The sequence below is a fragment of the Canis lupus genome, chromosome 37, assembly GCF_003254725.2.
Source record: "Canis lupus dingo isolate Sandy chromosome 37, ASM325472v2, whole genome shotgun sequence".
NCBI lineage: Eukaryota > Metazoa > Chordata > Mammalia > Carnivora > Canidae > Canis > Canis lupus.
Window position 1 is genome coordinate 14964637 of NC_064279.1, and position 17154 is coordinate 14981790.

A 17154-nucleotide genomic window follows, 5' to 3' on the forward strand; every position below is an offset into this window, starting at 1 on the left:
ACACAGACAAGAAAAGGATGGGGAACTATGTCAATCAAGTTTCACTCCAGGGAACCAACATGAAGCGCTCCATGCCTCGCACAACACGAGTTCTACAAGAATATCCTGAATCTGGGAAGGAGGGAAGGAGGGAAGGAGGGAAGGAGGGAAAGAAGGAAGGAAGGAAGGAAGGAGACTAAAGTGACAGCTGGACAAGAAGGATAGCTATGTGAAAAGAAGACAAATATGAAGGAAAAGAAGAACGAGGAAACGAGTATCATGGTAAGGCAAAGAGCAAGCCAGTTAGCAGAAGCAACCAAGGAAGTAAAATGCCGCAGGGATGAAGAAAAATATGATGGTTGCAAGTCTAAAACAACAAAAGAAATATCCTGAAAAGTCTGCAAGAATAGAGGAGCAAATATATCCCATCCGGATGTTCGGGTCATCCTGAGAATTCCAACAGGAATCTGTACTACCATTTATCATTCATCTCCCGGGTACCAGCTATTGTGCTAAGCATTTACTCATGCTACCTCAATGACAGCAATTTGTAAAATTAACTCAAAATATCCCCTATCAGGTTAAGCTGGCATGAACATCCCCCTGAGGAAGCATGACTAGTGGTATCTATAATGGTGAAAGTGCAACTGTACTTTATCTGAAAAAAAAATGCTAATGGTAAGGAAGCAGTCTTGAATGATACATAAAATGGGGCAGATAGAGAACTGGTCTCCCCTCTATCTTACCAAAGATCCATTCAAATGACAATACTTAAAAACAACAACAACAACAACAACATTAGTGGAGTCTGAAACTCATCTTTTAGCTCCACAGACAGGGATCTATCTTGGGATGGCCCCACTGAACTAAGTGGATCCCTAAGTCAGTGCCCTGAAACAGAAAGCTTTCTATCATGGAAGGGGCTGTGCATTCGTCACTCTACAGCCTTCTGATAAGGCAGATACCAAGAACCTCTAATGAAATTATCTCAAAAAACATTTTAGCACACGTTAAATGCCTAAAAAGAACAGATCAATCTTGTAGAAGACAGTGGTGAAGTAAAATGTTCCCAGCTACTCTGTATAGGGATAGGGTCTAAGAATATCCAGAAGTCAGGCAGTGGGACTCCAAGTAGCCCTGGGACCACAGGCCAGTTCCTCCACTTGGCTGGGCCTTGGTGTCCTCTTCTATAAAATGAGATAGACTAATCTCTAAGGTCCCTTTTCAATTCTAAATTCTATTATAGTTGGTTCCTTCAGTAATAAATGGGAAAGGTACAGAAGCAAATTTACCAAGAAAACTGAAGAGTAGCTTCCCTCAAACAATATAGTACGATTCTTCCCAAGAGGAATTTATTTTACTTCCATTACAATCAAACGAGATCCAATGCGATAAAAGAACATTAAAATATAGAGCGAAAAATCAGGCCACTGCAAGGGTAATTTAAGAATAAAAACAAAGAGGAAGACTTACGTGTGTCTTTCATATCTGAGGGTTTCTCGGATGGACCACGCCACCTGGTATGGCGAGGCCTGCTCTGAGTCCTCCAGTTCCTCTCCGCTCTCTTCCGACCAGTCCAACCCTGGGACATAGGAGAGGATATTGCAAGTTAGGAAAAAAAAAAAAAAGTATTTTCATTTAAAATTTAGGAAAAAAGATCCAAATCCATAGCACATACTATCACAGTGTGAATAAATGCCTCCTGAGGAGGTTCATCCCTATTATGACAAAAATATTAATAATGAGCCTCTGATATATACGCAGGTTTAAAGTACTGGCATTAGAGCAAAAAAGCTATATTCCAAGGATGAACTTCTGTTAGATACTTCAGAGTAGAAACATAAGCAGAGTTCAAGTCCCTTCTCCCCGCAAAAAGGTAGAATTTCTTAGGTATCAAAATATCATACATTAAACCTGTCAGAAAAAAATAAAACATATTCAAGATGGTGGGCAGAGGAGGCTAATGTATGTTTAGGTATAAAAGAAGACAAAAGCAGGATGCCTGGGTGACTCAGCGGTTGAGGGTTTGCCTTTGGCTCAGGGCTTGATCCCCGGGTCCTAGGATCGAGTCCTCCATCAGGCTTCCTACAGGGAGCCGGCTTCTCCCTCTGACTACCTCTCTCTCTCTGATTAATAAATAAATAGAATCTTAAAAAAAAAAAAAGGGTCAAAAGGTACTTGTGGATTCACTCCATACTTCCACAAAGAAGGGCCCTAGAATAAGTTGTCAAAGGCTGACACTTCATGCCCTTTCTCAACACCTCCGGGGAAAAGGACTCCATCCATCAGGCAGGGCCATGCCCTGGCTCTTGCCCTCTGCAGGAAGAGTGATGGTAAGACAATATTCTATTTCTAAGGTGGCTTGGGGTTTCTTTTAATTCTTTTCAACGAGAGCTGCCACATTTCATGGCATTTTGAAAAACAAGTTTAGAGGGATAAATAGAAAACCAGAGTGTGAACAATGCTAACTTATTTTGTCAAATGCTACTATTTTTAATGGCTGGATAATTACTAGCTACTAACATAAAGGTTTTGCCTTTTTAGAAGTTTTGTATCTTGAAAAATACCGATGTTACACAGTCTAACATACATAACTTTAATATACTCATACCACTAGGAGACTTGAATTAGATTCCTTGGTAGCTAGGATTCAGTCTTCCTTCTGGAGACCCTCAAAAATCAAAAGACCTTCTTCATTAGGCAGTTATGTTAGAAAGAACCTCACAGGTTCCTTCTATAAATTTAAATGAGTTTACATGTGCCAAACAGGGAAATTAAGAAAAGGTTAATCGAAATGCAAATTATAAATGCTTAAAATCAAGTAATACATTGCCACTGGAATAAAGAAGCCTCAAATCTAGTTCCAAGGTGACTATCCGAATGTTACCTTAAAAAGTAACTTACTTAAAAAAAAAAAAAGGTACTTTTTCTCAACTAAAATAGTGATAAAAAAAAAAAAGCGTAAAAAAAAAAACAAGTAACCACAATAGCATTAGCTTCAGGATAGGATATTGAAAGGCGAGGTCTTTTAAACACAAAGTGACACCTAAAAGGACCTTTTAAAAATAAAATATGAGTTATCTTTCATTGTTTTTGTGTAATTAGTAATAATCAATGCTAAGTCATCTATTCCTTCTCTCAAAAAGTCAAAATCTAAGTCGTAAGAACTAAGTTGGAATTGTTTCTCTTGTGAAATTAACTGTCCAATAAAGCAAACCTTTGATCTTGGCTTCATTATCACTAGTTTTAATATAACTAACTGAGATAACCAGCCCAGACAAGACTGTACTTTAAAAGGTGATTACAAGACTGAATTTTTTTTTCTTTTTAATTTATTTTTAAGACTGAATTTTTCTAAAAGCATTCTTTGCTGACATGAATGCAGACTATACTTGGTCCTAATGGTACATTATGATTTCTGGCTTTTCCAAAGTAACCTTTGTTTTGAAAACCTAGGCCCCCTAATATGCTGGAATTCAAAAAAAAAAAAAGCAAGTTTTCATTTTGTTCAAAATGACAGAAAACCATCTCCCAACAAACAACATACTGTTTGTTTCTATAGCTAAAAATATTGCCAACATCCATAAATACACAAAAGTATAAATCAGTATTTAGTAGATGATGTGGGTACATTGTGGAATGAGAGGCAAACATTTGGGAAGAAATAAAGTTAGATGTCTGTCTCAAAACTAAAACCTAATGAATTCCAAATAGAGGACTACAATGTAAATAACCATTTGATATAAATAAAAGGACTTAAAGAAAATATGGGTGAATATATTACATACTTTTGGAGCCCAAACAAGAAACAAAACAAAATAAAACACCTGATTCAAAAGGAAGAAATTCTAAAAAAGTAGAAAATATAAACAATTTTAACTCCTAAATTCCAAAATCATTATCATAGGTATTTCAAAGATAACAAATGGGAGGAGACTTTGCAAAAAAACATGAAATATGTATAAAAAGATCTCACCAAATCAATAAAAAGAAGCCCTTCAATAAAAATGAGTGAAAAAACTCAAAATGTAAAATAAACAAGAAATACAAATGTCCACAAAGCATTATAAACAAATATTCAAAGCTACATTACTAATTCAAAATAGCAGTTCTCACTTAAAGAATGGTCCAAAGATCTCAAGGGGTCCCTGAAATCCTCTAAGGGAGTTCCTTAGGTCAACACTATTAGATGTGTGTTTAGACATCTTTAGCTTTTTTCACTATGTTGGTGTTGGCACTAATAGTAAAAAGGAAAGAAAGAAAGAAAACAACAAAAAACCCATGGTAGGTAAACCTGCTGGCACCTCGGCACGAATTGGCACCAGGTAGGTAAACCTGAGTGGCACTCAGCACAGTGGCACCAACCATACTAGCAGACATTCTATGTTTCACACCATGACTTGTGGTTAAATTTTTTTTTTTTAAATAAACAGTTTTAAGAATATCCTTGACAAAGCACTATATATCAAAGACTGTTTATTAAATCTTAGTTCTTGGGACGCCTGGGTGGCTCAACAGTTGAGCATCTGCCTTTGGCCCAGGGCGTGATCCTGGAGTCCTAGGATGGAGTCCCATATCGGGCTCCCTGCATGGAGCCGCTTCTCTCTCTCTGTCTCTCATGAATAAATAAAATCTTAAAAAAAGAAATCTTAGTTCTTTACACATCTTTACAGCAGTCTTTGTGATCATATGAAGTCATAAAGCACCTCTGCCGCACAGCAAGTAAGTACAGTGGTTGTCTTACACCACTGTTCTGTGACCTGAACTAGCGGCTTTCTTTTCATTCAACATCATTTTTATTTGAACCAATGACTGACAAACTATGGTTATTAAGACTTGGATATCCGACAGTCATTTTTTCTAAAATGAACAGTGAAACTATAACTTCAAGGAAAACAATGTACAATATTTGTTGCCAACAATGAGATTCAAATTTTCACTTGAAAGTTTGATATTTTCTTTAAACTTGAAGTCATCAGTGAGTCTATGACAACTTTCTAATAGACTTTTCTAATGAGATTGGTGGTAATATTAATGAATATAACTTTGTTTTAAGTAGGCTCCACAACTAGCATGGAGCCCAACACCAGGCTTGAAGCCATGACCCTGAGATCAAGACCTAAGCTGAGATTGAGTTGGATGTTTTAACAACTGAGCCACCCAGGCATCCCATGGATATGATTTTTAAAATTTTGCATAATGAAGTATGTCCACATTTGGAACATAGGTTTCACTAGGTAAACCAGTATTTTCCAAATGGACAATATATTTATTATGTTACAAAACCATGCATGGGTTAAAAGATCCATTCAAGGTGCAAAGCAGGTCAATGTAAAATCCATTGATGTAGTGTTTGCAAAATTCCTTGATATGGTTTCAGATTTCAAACTGCAAGTAATCTTTAAGAATCTCTCATTTGTCAAATTGTGGTGTAGAACCAAATAAGAATATCCACAATTATTTTTTACAAGCTAGTATTCTTCCCTTTTCCAACTTCCAACAAACTTGTAAGGCCATATTTTCACATACTAATCAAAACCACATACCACGACAGATTGAATACAGAAGCAGATAGGACAAGTTAGCTGTCTTCCAGCAAACCACACATTAAGATTTACAAACAACGTAAAATAATGCTGCTCTTCATTTTATTTCTTTTTTTTTCTTTTGGGAAATCCTACTTCATAAAAAGAATATGTTACTATGTGGGAACTTTATTTTTTTTTAAAGACTTTATTTATTTATTCATTAGAAACAGAGAGAGAGGGGCAACACAGGCAGAGGGAGAAGCAGGCTCCATGCAGGGAGCCTGACATGGGACTTGATCCCGGGTCTCCAGGATCACGCCCTGGGCTGAAGGCGGTGCTAAATCGCTGAGCCACCCGGGCTGCCCCCTTTATCTTTAAATGCATTAATATTTTAAAATTTCTCAGTCTTAGCTTCAATTCAGTAAATATCAAGAAATGTAACTCACATACAAAGGCTCTATGGTGTCCTCAATAATTTTTTTTATTTATTATTTATTCATTCATGAGAGAACAGAGAGAAAGAGAGAGAGAGAGAGAGAGAGAGGGGCAGAGACATAGGCAGAGGGAGAAGCAGGCTCCATGTAGGGAGCCTGATGTGGGACTCGATCCCAGGTCTTCAAGATCATGCCCTGGGCTGAAGGTGGCACTAAACTGCTGGGCCACTGGGGCTGCCCTGTCCTCCTCAATAATTTTTAAGTGTAAAGGGATTCTAAAGTCAAAGAATTTGAGAAACACTAATCTAAGGTATGCAAATTAAAGCAAATTTTCTATCAAATTTGCAAAGACACAATAACAACCAATATCCAATACAGTAAAGATGTAGAGAAACTGTCATTCTCATACCCCGCTGAAAGAAGGGTAATGTGACAAAATAGTTCTGAAGGAAAATTTGACAACGTATCAAAAAGCTTTTTAAAAAATGTAAATGCTTGGAATCAACAATTCTGCTTCTAGGAATCTATTTGAAGGAAAAATTAAAGATGTGACAGTAATTATTTTACTATGAGGCTATGCGGCTATAACACTTTATAATGATATAAACTGGAAACAACCTAAATTAGAGAATGAATTCAGCTGTGACAAATTATGTTGTGTATGGAAAATTACTACCTTCATAGTATACTACAAAAAATTTTAAAACAGGTTATAAAACTGTTATGTATAGCAGGAACCTAATTTTATAGATCTGATATATACCAAGGCATTAACAAATGGGTATCAATTAGGTTTGGGTGCTTTAATTTATTATTTTTCTCTATACCTTTTAAGTTTTATTAGTTGTTTTAATTATCAGAAGTCACACATGGTTTAATAACAGGTGAAACAATATAAAACTCTTAACATAAGAAGAGTTACCATTCCCATCTCCGAAAAAACACATCCTTGTCCGGTTCTGCCCTCCTCTTGATAGCCAGTGTTAACAGCCGGGTAGTGTATAACCATTCACACCCAATAGGCAAAATCTATCTGTCCATAGACTTGATCAACAGATACATTGATGCCCCTTGTTTATTTACTTTCTTTTTAACAAAAATGGGGTAATACGATACCTCTTGATTTTTTTCTACTTGCTAATATAACATAAATACATCTAGTTAAAAGATACAGATATAAAAAAAAAAAAGATACAGATTTCATTCTTTTTAGTAGTTACATAATACTTTATAAGACATGTATCTACCATAATCTACTCAAGGTCTCCTATTGGTTATAAAGGTTAGTTGTGGATTTTTAATACTCCAAGCAATGTTGCAATAAACATCCTTGAACATGCATCCTTATATTGATTTTTTTCACTCATAGGAATAGAGTCCCAAAAGTGAGTTTGCTGGCAAACTCACCCACACACACACACACACACACACACACACATTCTTAATTGGTAAATATTGTTACATTACTCACCAGCAATGTATAAGCCTCATTAACACTGGATATAATTTTTGCCAATCTGACAGTAATTCATTGTTATTTTAACTTGCATTTTCTCACCTGCTAAGGGGATTGAGGTTTTCATTGGTCTGCCGACCATTTATATTTCTTCTTCCTCTATTCCCATCCTTTTCCTATTTTTCTACTGCTATCATGTCATGCAAATGATTTTTTCTAAAGTTAGAATCACAGCTCACGCCATATTCACGAATACATTCCAAATGAACTAAAGGTTTAAATAACAGAATAAAGTATCAATAAGAAAGCAAAATACCTATAAAAACTTGGGATCAGAAAGATTTTCTTGAGCAAAAAAATTCAGAAGCAATAAAGAAAAGACAGATATTTTACTACATTAAAGTTTTGCCTATCTTTTTTCACTTTTAAATCATGAACAGGTATTGCTTTGGGAACTTTTTTTTACAATTTTTTTTTAAACTGTCAGCTCGGTATTAACAATACTATCATTATTCCAAAGTCCTATGATAAGACATGTTGAAAACTTCATAGACCCAGGTGCTGAGCTCAGAGACTGCTGCTACCACCACTAACTAGAAGCTGAGACTGGGATCCCAAATTTCCCAACTCCAACTTCTGTATCCCATCCACCAAGGATGATCCTCTCCACTGGCATATCTCCTTCACGATGGCCTACCTAAATGCAGACTCCTTCGCTGGACCACTCGGTCCCAGTGTCTTCCACTGCTGTCACAGACACGGCAGCTCTGAACACAAAGCCTCGCGTGAGAGGGCACGTGTTGTTACATTATGTGCATGTGACTTGGTTAAAGGAGGTAACTCACCTAAATGGGGAAAGAGATCAGTGTCCAACTGATGTTTCTGGGTGCACAGTTTCACCAGTCTCTGCAGGCGACTTATACAGGAGAAGTGTGGAGAGAAGGCTGTGGCTTTCATGAGGACCCGGTCAGTCCTGGGCGGGTCCGCGGCGGGAGCCCTACTGGATGGCAGGAGGGGCAGCGGCCTCTTGTGGGACAACTGCCTTGCTTGTGCTATAGTGTGTGTGGTGGGGGCCACTCCCTGCATTGGTAGGCTGGTGTTCGGAGGTGGAGGTGACTTGCAGACTAACCCCTGTGGTGGCGGTGGCGCTGGAGGTTTTAGAGAAGTGGATAACGGTGACAGGTGGGAGTGCTGCTGCGGGGGCTGCTGCTGTGAAGGCGCAGGAGGGGGACTAAAGTGCTCTTGTCGAACTTTTAAAATCTCGGTCTCTCTCTGACGCTGCCGATTCTGGGCCAACTTGCTCTGCAACTTCTTTCTCACAGTTGCCCCTTTCTTTAGGTCATCATCTTCCTCGTTGAAAGCAAATGGGTCTTCCAACTCGGTTTCCAGGTAGTGGAGAGGGACCCTAGCCCCAGGTGGAGAGAGGGACATTCCATCCAGTCCATTGGGCATCTTCAAGGCCAGCGGGGGCACCGCGAGGCTAAAGGCCATGGTATCCATCTGGTGCCTGACCTTCACCTCATCTATAGGATCATTCTTTTTCTTCCTCTCTTTTTTCGGGATAAAGCCAAGTACCTGCAAGTGGCTGTTGCAGTACCTTTGAAAAACACACATACACAGGAAAATGTTTATGATGTATAGTAAGAAAAGCAGACTATAAAACTACATACCATTAAATGTGAATCCTACCAAGTATATAAAAATAGCATGACCACGGGAACTCATGGCATGCACAGATTTAATATAAACACTTCCACTACTCTCAAGCCATCTTCAAAGCCTGCAACTTTCCTGAGGCCAATATGTGAGTTGTGTCTGCGCAGAGGTTGCCAGATAGAAGCAAGTCACTCAAATACTGAGTGGCCCTAGATAACCATCAAGCTATTGCTTCTCATTGTGCTCTGCTCTGTCATTTTGTATTCAGAGCATACAAAGTAACTTCAGCAAGTCTAAAGGATCACTTAAAACTCTTATGAAGGGGATATATACATATATACACGTACATATATATACATATATGCATTCCAATGTCACTCAAGTATTTGTAGATTCACAAAGATCTTATGACATAATCCCTAAGAACGTCAAGTGTCTACAGTATATCTACACACACACAGAGATTGAGAGAGATAAAGAGAACATGGAAGGAGAAGGTAAAATAATAAAACTAGTTAGTGGGATTATAGATGAAATGAGTTCCACAACTCCCTGAGAGAAGTACATGTTTCTACCTGCAGTAGGTACTAAAATAATTCCCTTTATACAGATGAGGAAGCTAGAACTTGATAAAAATGAAGTAACTTGCCCCAAATCCCCCATCTGGAAACTGACAGCTGAGACTCTAAGAAGAATCCTCATGCTGAAGTAGTCTTCAGCAGGCAGGTTACTTTTGTAATGTAAATGGTATTCTAAAAATACTAAAAAGGACAGACTCTACTACTTAATAAGAAAGTAGAATGCGTGTTGTTCTCATAAACCACACTGAAAACCTATGGAGGCTTTCAACCAGTAGAAAAGTTGTGTTTTCCAGACCGGTATTCCTCATGCAGTTCAGAAGATTAACAAGTGTGCCAATAAAGAGTATTCCATGCTTAAATAAATTTGGAAAATGCTGGCTTCAACAGAATTAGACAATGATTTTGTTGTTTGTTTCTGCTGAACAGCTTCTCAAAGCATTTTGTAAGATAATGTACATTATGCTTCAAGGTGGCAGTGTTTCCCAAACTTATTTGGAAATGGTATCTATTTTTATTGTAGTGCACCTGTGATATCTCCACAGTACAGTTTGGGGAAAAAGGCAATAAGGTAAATAATTAATGTCAATCCTCAAAATCATTGGACTGCATCAAACAAATTTTTAAATCACTGTGAATATGGACTCACAAAAAATAAATAAATAAAAATTAAAAAAAAAAAAAAAAAAAGAATATGGACTCACCAAACAATTAGGAGACATGGTTTTGTTGGTTTGTCTTAGAAATACATCTATCAGAGGCACGCCTCAATTTTAACAAGACTATTAAGGAAAAACTTTCTGGACTATAAAGAGAATCTACACCGTGTGTGTGTGCATGGTTTGGGCTAGGTCACACATATACCTTAAACCAAATAGATTTATAAAGCTGTGGCCAAGAAGGAAAAAAGTTTCAGGGATAACTGCGTGATTTTTGTTGTTTTTAAGTCATTTTTAAAGATTTTTAAATTTATTTATTCATGAGAGACAGAGAGAGAGAGTCAGAGACACAGGCAGAGGGAGAAGCAGGCTCCATGCAGGGAGCCCGACATGGGACTTGATCCCGGGTCTCCAGGATCAGGCCCTGGGCCGAAGGCGGCGCTAAACCGCTGGGCCACCAGGGCTGCCCTGCCCAGTCATTTTTAAATTAACAAAAAGATTAGTGGAGAGAAATGAGGTGGGATAGTTTTTAAATTTAGGAATGCAATTCTTCTACTCAGTACAAATGGGCAGCCTGAGCAGGTCACGAACTGAGCCCGCTTGGTGCCACCTCATGTAACAGGGCAGAGGCTGTGGGCATGTACAGCCCTCCTTCAGCCTCACCACCAACTCCTGCTCCAGCCACCTGCCCTGCCAGCGCTACCACCACACAGAGTCTGAACTTGTAAAAACACTTCCCTCTTTTAAGAGGGAAAATTTTTTTCATAGCTAGAATTAACAATAGCTTACTCAGTTACGATCAATGTTTAAAAGAAGTATGCAAATATGAACTGAATGAATGACAATTCAAGGGAGTGACTGCTCACAGGTTCTTTGGAGGGGATGAAAAATGTTGTAAATTAGACCGTAATGATTGTTGTGCAAGCCTGTGAATATACTAAAAAGTACTGAAGTGTACTTCAAATGAGCAGATTGTATCAGATGTGAATTATATCTTAAGCTGTTTCAGAAAAGTATAAGCATACAGAAAACTTCCTGGCAAATAGGAAAACGCTAAAAATATATAGAATATTATATAAAATAACCAACCTAATATAACCACTTATCTCTGAGAAACCAAAGCTACAGTAATAAGCCATAGTTCCCACTGTACAAGTATATTAGAAAATGAAATTTACTTTTTATTTTCAAAAGAATATCAATCTTTTCGACATCATGTCATATAGTGTAGTTGTAACTATCAATACTTATATACATGTTTAGGGCTTATATGAATTCAACCTGGATTTCTTGAGGTAACATCAGAATATTACCTCTTACTGAAGTCTACTTTAATCTATTTCCAAACAATCTTACAAATAATGAAAATAGTAATATCATTTGCATCGGGTTTGAACCAATTTTGAAAAAATATGCAACTTAGTACTTAAAGTATAGTTTCTCTTGACAAAGCCACACAAAAGTCCTTCCCCTTTTTATCTTGTTCTAAAAAGAGGAAATTACTTTGAATATCAAGGTGAAGACCTATGATTCAGAGAATTAATATTCTGGAGAAATTCAGAGCAACTCTGTTTTACTTCTTGCTCCAGCTATTAAGATAGAACTTGTTTCCGCTAAAATGAAAAAACAAATCCAGGGTGCAATGTGGTAAACTGAATTTAATACATAATTATAGGTGTGCCTGGCTAGCACAGTTGGAGGAGCCTGTGACCACTGATCTTGGGGTCATGAGTTTGAGCCCTACAATGGGTGGAGATTACTTAAATAAATAAACTTAAAAAGGGGGAGGGGGCAAAATTATAGATGCATTTACAATGGACTTTGAAGTAAAAAAATGAATCCAAGTTCATCAATTCTTCAAGTTAAAAAAGGCCAGGGATAAGAAATGGTCATGTTAAGATGGCTAGAACCAGCTGGACAGATATGTTTAGTTTGTCAGGTCCAGTGGTCCCTTTCTCACCTCAGATTAAAATTTTATTCCTTACCTCACTGAACAGCTGCTTCTAACTTTCAGGTATTGTAATGTGAAACTTTAAGTGCTCATTAGAAATTCTAAGAGAGTATTCCCAAATCACCACATGATGCTACACTCATTTAGGTAGGAGCTCTATCAACACAAATTATTTATTTTACCCTAAAAGTGTAAAAGTTGCTCAAAACATGACTTCTTTTCAACCAATTTATGCAGGTGACATCTGCTTACACATAGGAACAAGGATGAAGGTTATGTGTATACATATTTTAAAGATAAAAGTAAAAAGTTCACATTTTCTACCTGAAGGTAACAAGTATTTAAGTTTTGGGAAAATAATTGTGCATCTCTCTCTAATACTCTACAATGATCCACATGGTTTCTGGAGAATTGAAAAAGAAATGACAAAGAGATTATATATGAAATAGTGTGAATTTTCCTGAGAATATAAAAGATAAATATCATAAGATTCTTTCTCTAAAAATACCTCTATGTTTCTTAATTCAGCCAAGTAAAAATTCACTATCCTAGTGATAAAGGCTACTCTTACTATGCACGTCCCATTTCTTAATTATGGTAAACATACTCTACATGGAACTCTTTTAACCAAAAGAAGCAAGATTATAGAACAATGCTAAACACTGCTTAAGTCTAATAGAAAGTAAATCTTCTCAATAATTCAAGTAATCATTCTTATGAATAATTATTTTTCAATAAGTACATACCCCTTGCTACCTTTCAAGCACAGATTAAAAAATTCCAAAATTATTACCATTAATTACAACACCTAAGTAATTCCTATAATACCTGTTGTTTAAGCAGATTTCTATCATAATCAAGAACTACTTTATAAGACTGCAAACCAAACACAATGATTGATGAAAAAAAATCTCTTAAAAGTCTATTAAATAAAATCAAAAAAGTCAAACATACTTTTCAAATAATTCCCCAAGTTTACTATTCCATTTTTTTCAAACTGCCATCTATTGTCTTTAGAAACCTTTCAAGGTTTACTTAGATTACCCCAGAACTCAATGTTTAAATTCACCACATTAAAAAAAAAAAAAAAAAAAAAAAAAAAAAAAAAGGCCAAGAAAATTTCCAAGCCTACAAATGAAATCAAAGATGGATTCCCATGATTAGCTCTTACCTACGATCCTCTGATTTGGGGATGGGGTTGGTGCAGCGTTGGCTGTTATACTTGGCCACATATTCACATTGCTTGAAGGGGGCAGTCTTGTCCTCCAGAACGTGTCTGATACAGAAAGCGTACCCGTTGAGTCGCCGCTGCTTGCACAGTTTGGGGCTATATGAGCACAAGGGCTTATTGTCAACCTCAGAGAAGTGTATATGTTTCCCTTCATACATCACGTGACTCTATTCCTTGTGAACATCAGCTAAAAGACCACCACAAAAAAAGAAACCCAAATGATAAATCAGAGAGTATAAGGCAGAGGTAAGTTGACAATTTCACTGAGGGACTTCTGGCCCCACAGCCATACCTGATTTTAAATCTTCTGCACCATAGCAATGTTAAGAGAACCCCAGGGATACCACAGTTTGGAATGCTGCAGAATCAAGATGAAGCAGATTGTCTACAAAAATATCAAAAGGCCTAGTTAACAAAAAGAAACAAGAAAGGCTTGCTTACCTGGGACATGAAATACTAGGGTATCACCCTTCCTAATGGGATGGATTCTTCCTTGTAATCCATCATCCCAACATTAAATTCAAATAACAAGAGACATTATGAAATACCACGTTAAATACCAGGTATTACCCCTCCAAATTGTACTAAGTAACTTTTATTCTGATTAAGTCTTTTAAGTACCTCAAAGCAGCAGGGCTCTTCCACCAAACAAATGTCATAAGGTGGCAGGTCTTTTTATTTCATTACTGGTGATCGAATGTTGTATCTATTTTCAGAACACAAATCTCTTCACAATACCATTAGAATGAACCTACAGACCTAAAATATCCCTCAGAAGTTCCACATTTTTTTTACGTATTGGCAAAATATTTGGCAATTTGCAACAAACGTTTCTATGAAATACCAAAAGGGAAGGGGCAAATTCCTCTTTTAAAAGACCTTTTTTCCCTGTAATATTTCCCCACATTTATCCCATCCGAACTATAAACTTCTTGAGCCTAAAGACTATACCGCCACCTTTTAGTGCACTGCTATCCACATGCTGCACCCAATTACACTAAACAGGATAACAATCATGACTTAGGGAATGTTTGGAGTTTTAGTAACAAAATGGAAGCAAGAAATCACGTAATACCCACTACTTCTCTGCACACACAATGTCCAGCAGAAACATTTACATATTATAACACCAGTCTACAATGAAACTGGACCAACTGCAGTATCAAGTCAGAACTGTAATGGGCTGATGTGGTCTACCCACTTTCTCCAGAATCTACACATCACCCAGATGGCTTGGCAGAGTAGCCTGGATATCAGCCACAGAAAAACTCAATACTCTCTTCTTTACAAAACTATTAAATATGAAATTCCTCACACCCATGAATGTCAAGACACATATACACTTAAAGGTCAGAAGACATGTTTCCCAAAATCTGCTTCTTAGTGTTACCTTGAATAAATAATGCAACCTCAGTTTTCTTGTCTGTAAAATTGGAATAATAGCAGCTGTGTTATCATCAGGTTGCTCTAAGGATCAAGTGATACAAAGCATGCAACACCCCAACTACCTTGCCTAGTGCACGTTCAGCACTGAACAAATGAAGTTATTAGAAAATGTCAATGCAAAAAAAAAAAAAAAGAAAGAAAAGAAAATGTCAATGCTTATTATTTACATTCTACCTAATATAGGTAGAGAATCTGTATTGCCTCTGAGTATTTCACTTACTATAGCAGAAAGACACCTGAAATACTAGTTTAGTTAATAAGAATCACATTCATTACCAAGTAAACCTAATGAGATATCAATGTAATTCAAAAGTAAGAGCTTTCCCTTTTTACTTTATTAGGATACAAGGGGAAAAAGTTGTATTAAAATTTTTAATTTAACTGCCCTAAAGGTCTAGTTGTTCAAGGACAGGAAATATTTTGAAGCAAACCCATGCTGTTTCTTTTGGATGTTTCAGGGCGTGATCCCAGGGTCCTGGGATCGAGTCCCACAACAGGTTTCCCTCGGGGAACCTGCTTCTCTCTGCCTATGTCTCTGCCTCTCTCTGTGTCTCTCATGGATAAATAAATGAAATCTTAAAAAAAAATACACTGGATTTAAATGAAAATATATGTATCTGTACGAGAATATTTTATAAGCCACAGAAAGAAGAATGGGGCAGGGTAGAGGGATAGAGAAGGACAACCTTCACTTTTAAGACATATTCTAGGTCTACAATCAGATGTGATATATCTAGACTGATGATTTCCTCTTTCTTTCCAATTTTTATACATCTTTTATTTCCCCCTTTTGAATTTGCCAGAACTGCTGGAATAATGTTAGTAATAAGGCGACCACTGAGGGATCCCTGGGTGGCTCAGTGGTTTAGCGCCTGCCTTTGGCCCAGAGCACGATTCTGGAGTCCCGGGATGGAGTCAGTCCCGCGTCGGGCTCCTGGCATGGAGCCTGCTTCTCCCTCTGCCTGTGTCTCTGCCTCTCTCTCTCCTTCTATGTCTATCATGAATAAATAAATAAAATCTTTTAAAAAAATTTAAAAAGGCACCCACTGTTATGCCTGTTAAATAAGAACTGCTTATTGTCAATGGGTGGAATAATGCAGACTTTCATCATAAGACATATTTCCTGTTATGTTAAGGAAATATCAAGTAATTCCTGTTTTACTAAGAGTTGTTGCTTTCAAAAAAAAAAAAAAAAACAACCCTCAGAATTGATGGTTAAATTTTACCAAATTCTTTTTCAGCTTCTTGAGAGAAAATCATTTTTTTCCCTTGTACTGTTAAAAATGTGGCTTTTAGTATTTCCTAATACTGATGTATTTTGTATTTCCTGATCTCCTGATACTTTATCCTGGGAACTTGGTCACTGTGTATTATTTTTTTTAATGTGTTGCTAAGTTATACTTGCTAATTTTTAGGATTTTTAAATTTGAGAATGGTCTAGAAGCTTAGTTTTTTTGTTTTTCAGAACTTGGTATCAAAATAGTATTTCAAAAAATTATTTGGAAATCTTTCCCGGGGTCACTTGGGTGGCTCAGTCAGTTAAGCATCTGCCTTTGGCTCAGGTCATGATCCCAGAGTCCTGAGATTGCCCGCATGGGGCTCCGCGCTTAGCAGAATGCCTGCTTCTCCCTCTCCCTCTGCTGCTCCCCCTGCCTGTGCTCTTTCATGCTCAAATAAAATCTTAAAAAACAAACAACAACAACAACAACAAACAACAACAACAAAACATTTCTGGAACAACTTAAACATCACTGCAGCTAATGTTCCTCAGAAGGTTGCCTGGGCCTCATACTGCCTTTCAACGCACATCAGGTCTTAAAATTTACCTGAACACAATTTAGCAACATGACCACTCACACTCAATTTCCTAAATATCTGTGATTCACTCTTATATTCTGTGTATTCATACACAGGTGACATTTGTGCACTCTCCCTTTTGTTCATGATTAGCCTCAATAGTTTATCTGTTTAAAACTGTTACCAGCATTTTCAAATAAATAGGTAAGTCCAAATCTCTTGGCTTTATTAGTACCTCCGTGTTTGTTTGTTTTTTCTAAATTCATTAATTTCCGCTTTTATGTTTGCCAATACCTTCTTTCTGCTTCCTTTCCATTTATTTCTTTACTTATTTGTTTTTCGGTAACTTCCTGAGCTGAATTATTTTACTGTATCATGCTTTCTTGCTTAGTTATTTATATTTATTTTCCTGAGTACTGCTTTAGTCATATCCCATAGG

At 37.1% G+C, this 17154-nt stretch overlaps 1 protein-coding gene across 4 annotated transcripts in view; it reads right to left on the reverse strand.

The window, feature by feature from the left end:
* INO80D (INO80 complex subunit D) overlaps positions 1 to 17154 on the reverse strand; it is a 67254-nt gene that overhangs the window by 35105 nt on the left and 14995 nt on the right. For 3 of the 4 annotated variants that reach the window (XM_035710928.2, XM_025442121.3, XM_025442122.3), the window contains exons 2-5: positions 13765 to 13857; positions 13413 to 13659; positions 8243 to 8994; positions 1453 to 1561 (exon numbers count right to left, since the gene is read on the reverse strand). In XM_035710928.2, the coding sequence (XP_035566821.1) occupies positions 1453 to 1561; positions 8243 to 8994; positions 13413 to 13630 (1079 nt within the window). In that variant the 5' untranslated portion in view covers positions 13631 to 13659; positions 13765 to 13857. The remainder of the gene's footprint in view (positions 1 to 1452; positions 1562 to 8242; positions 8995 to 13412; positions 13660 to 13764; positions 13858 to 17154) is intronic. The other variant, XM_049106464.1, reaches the window with a different exon arrangement.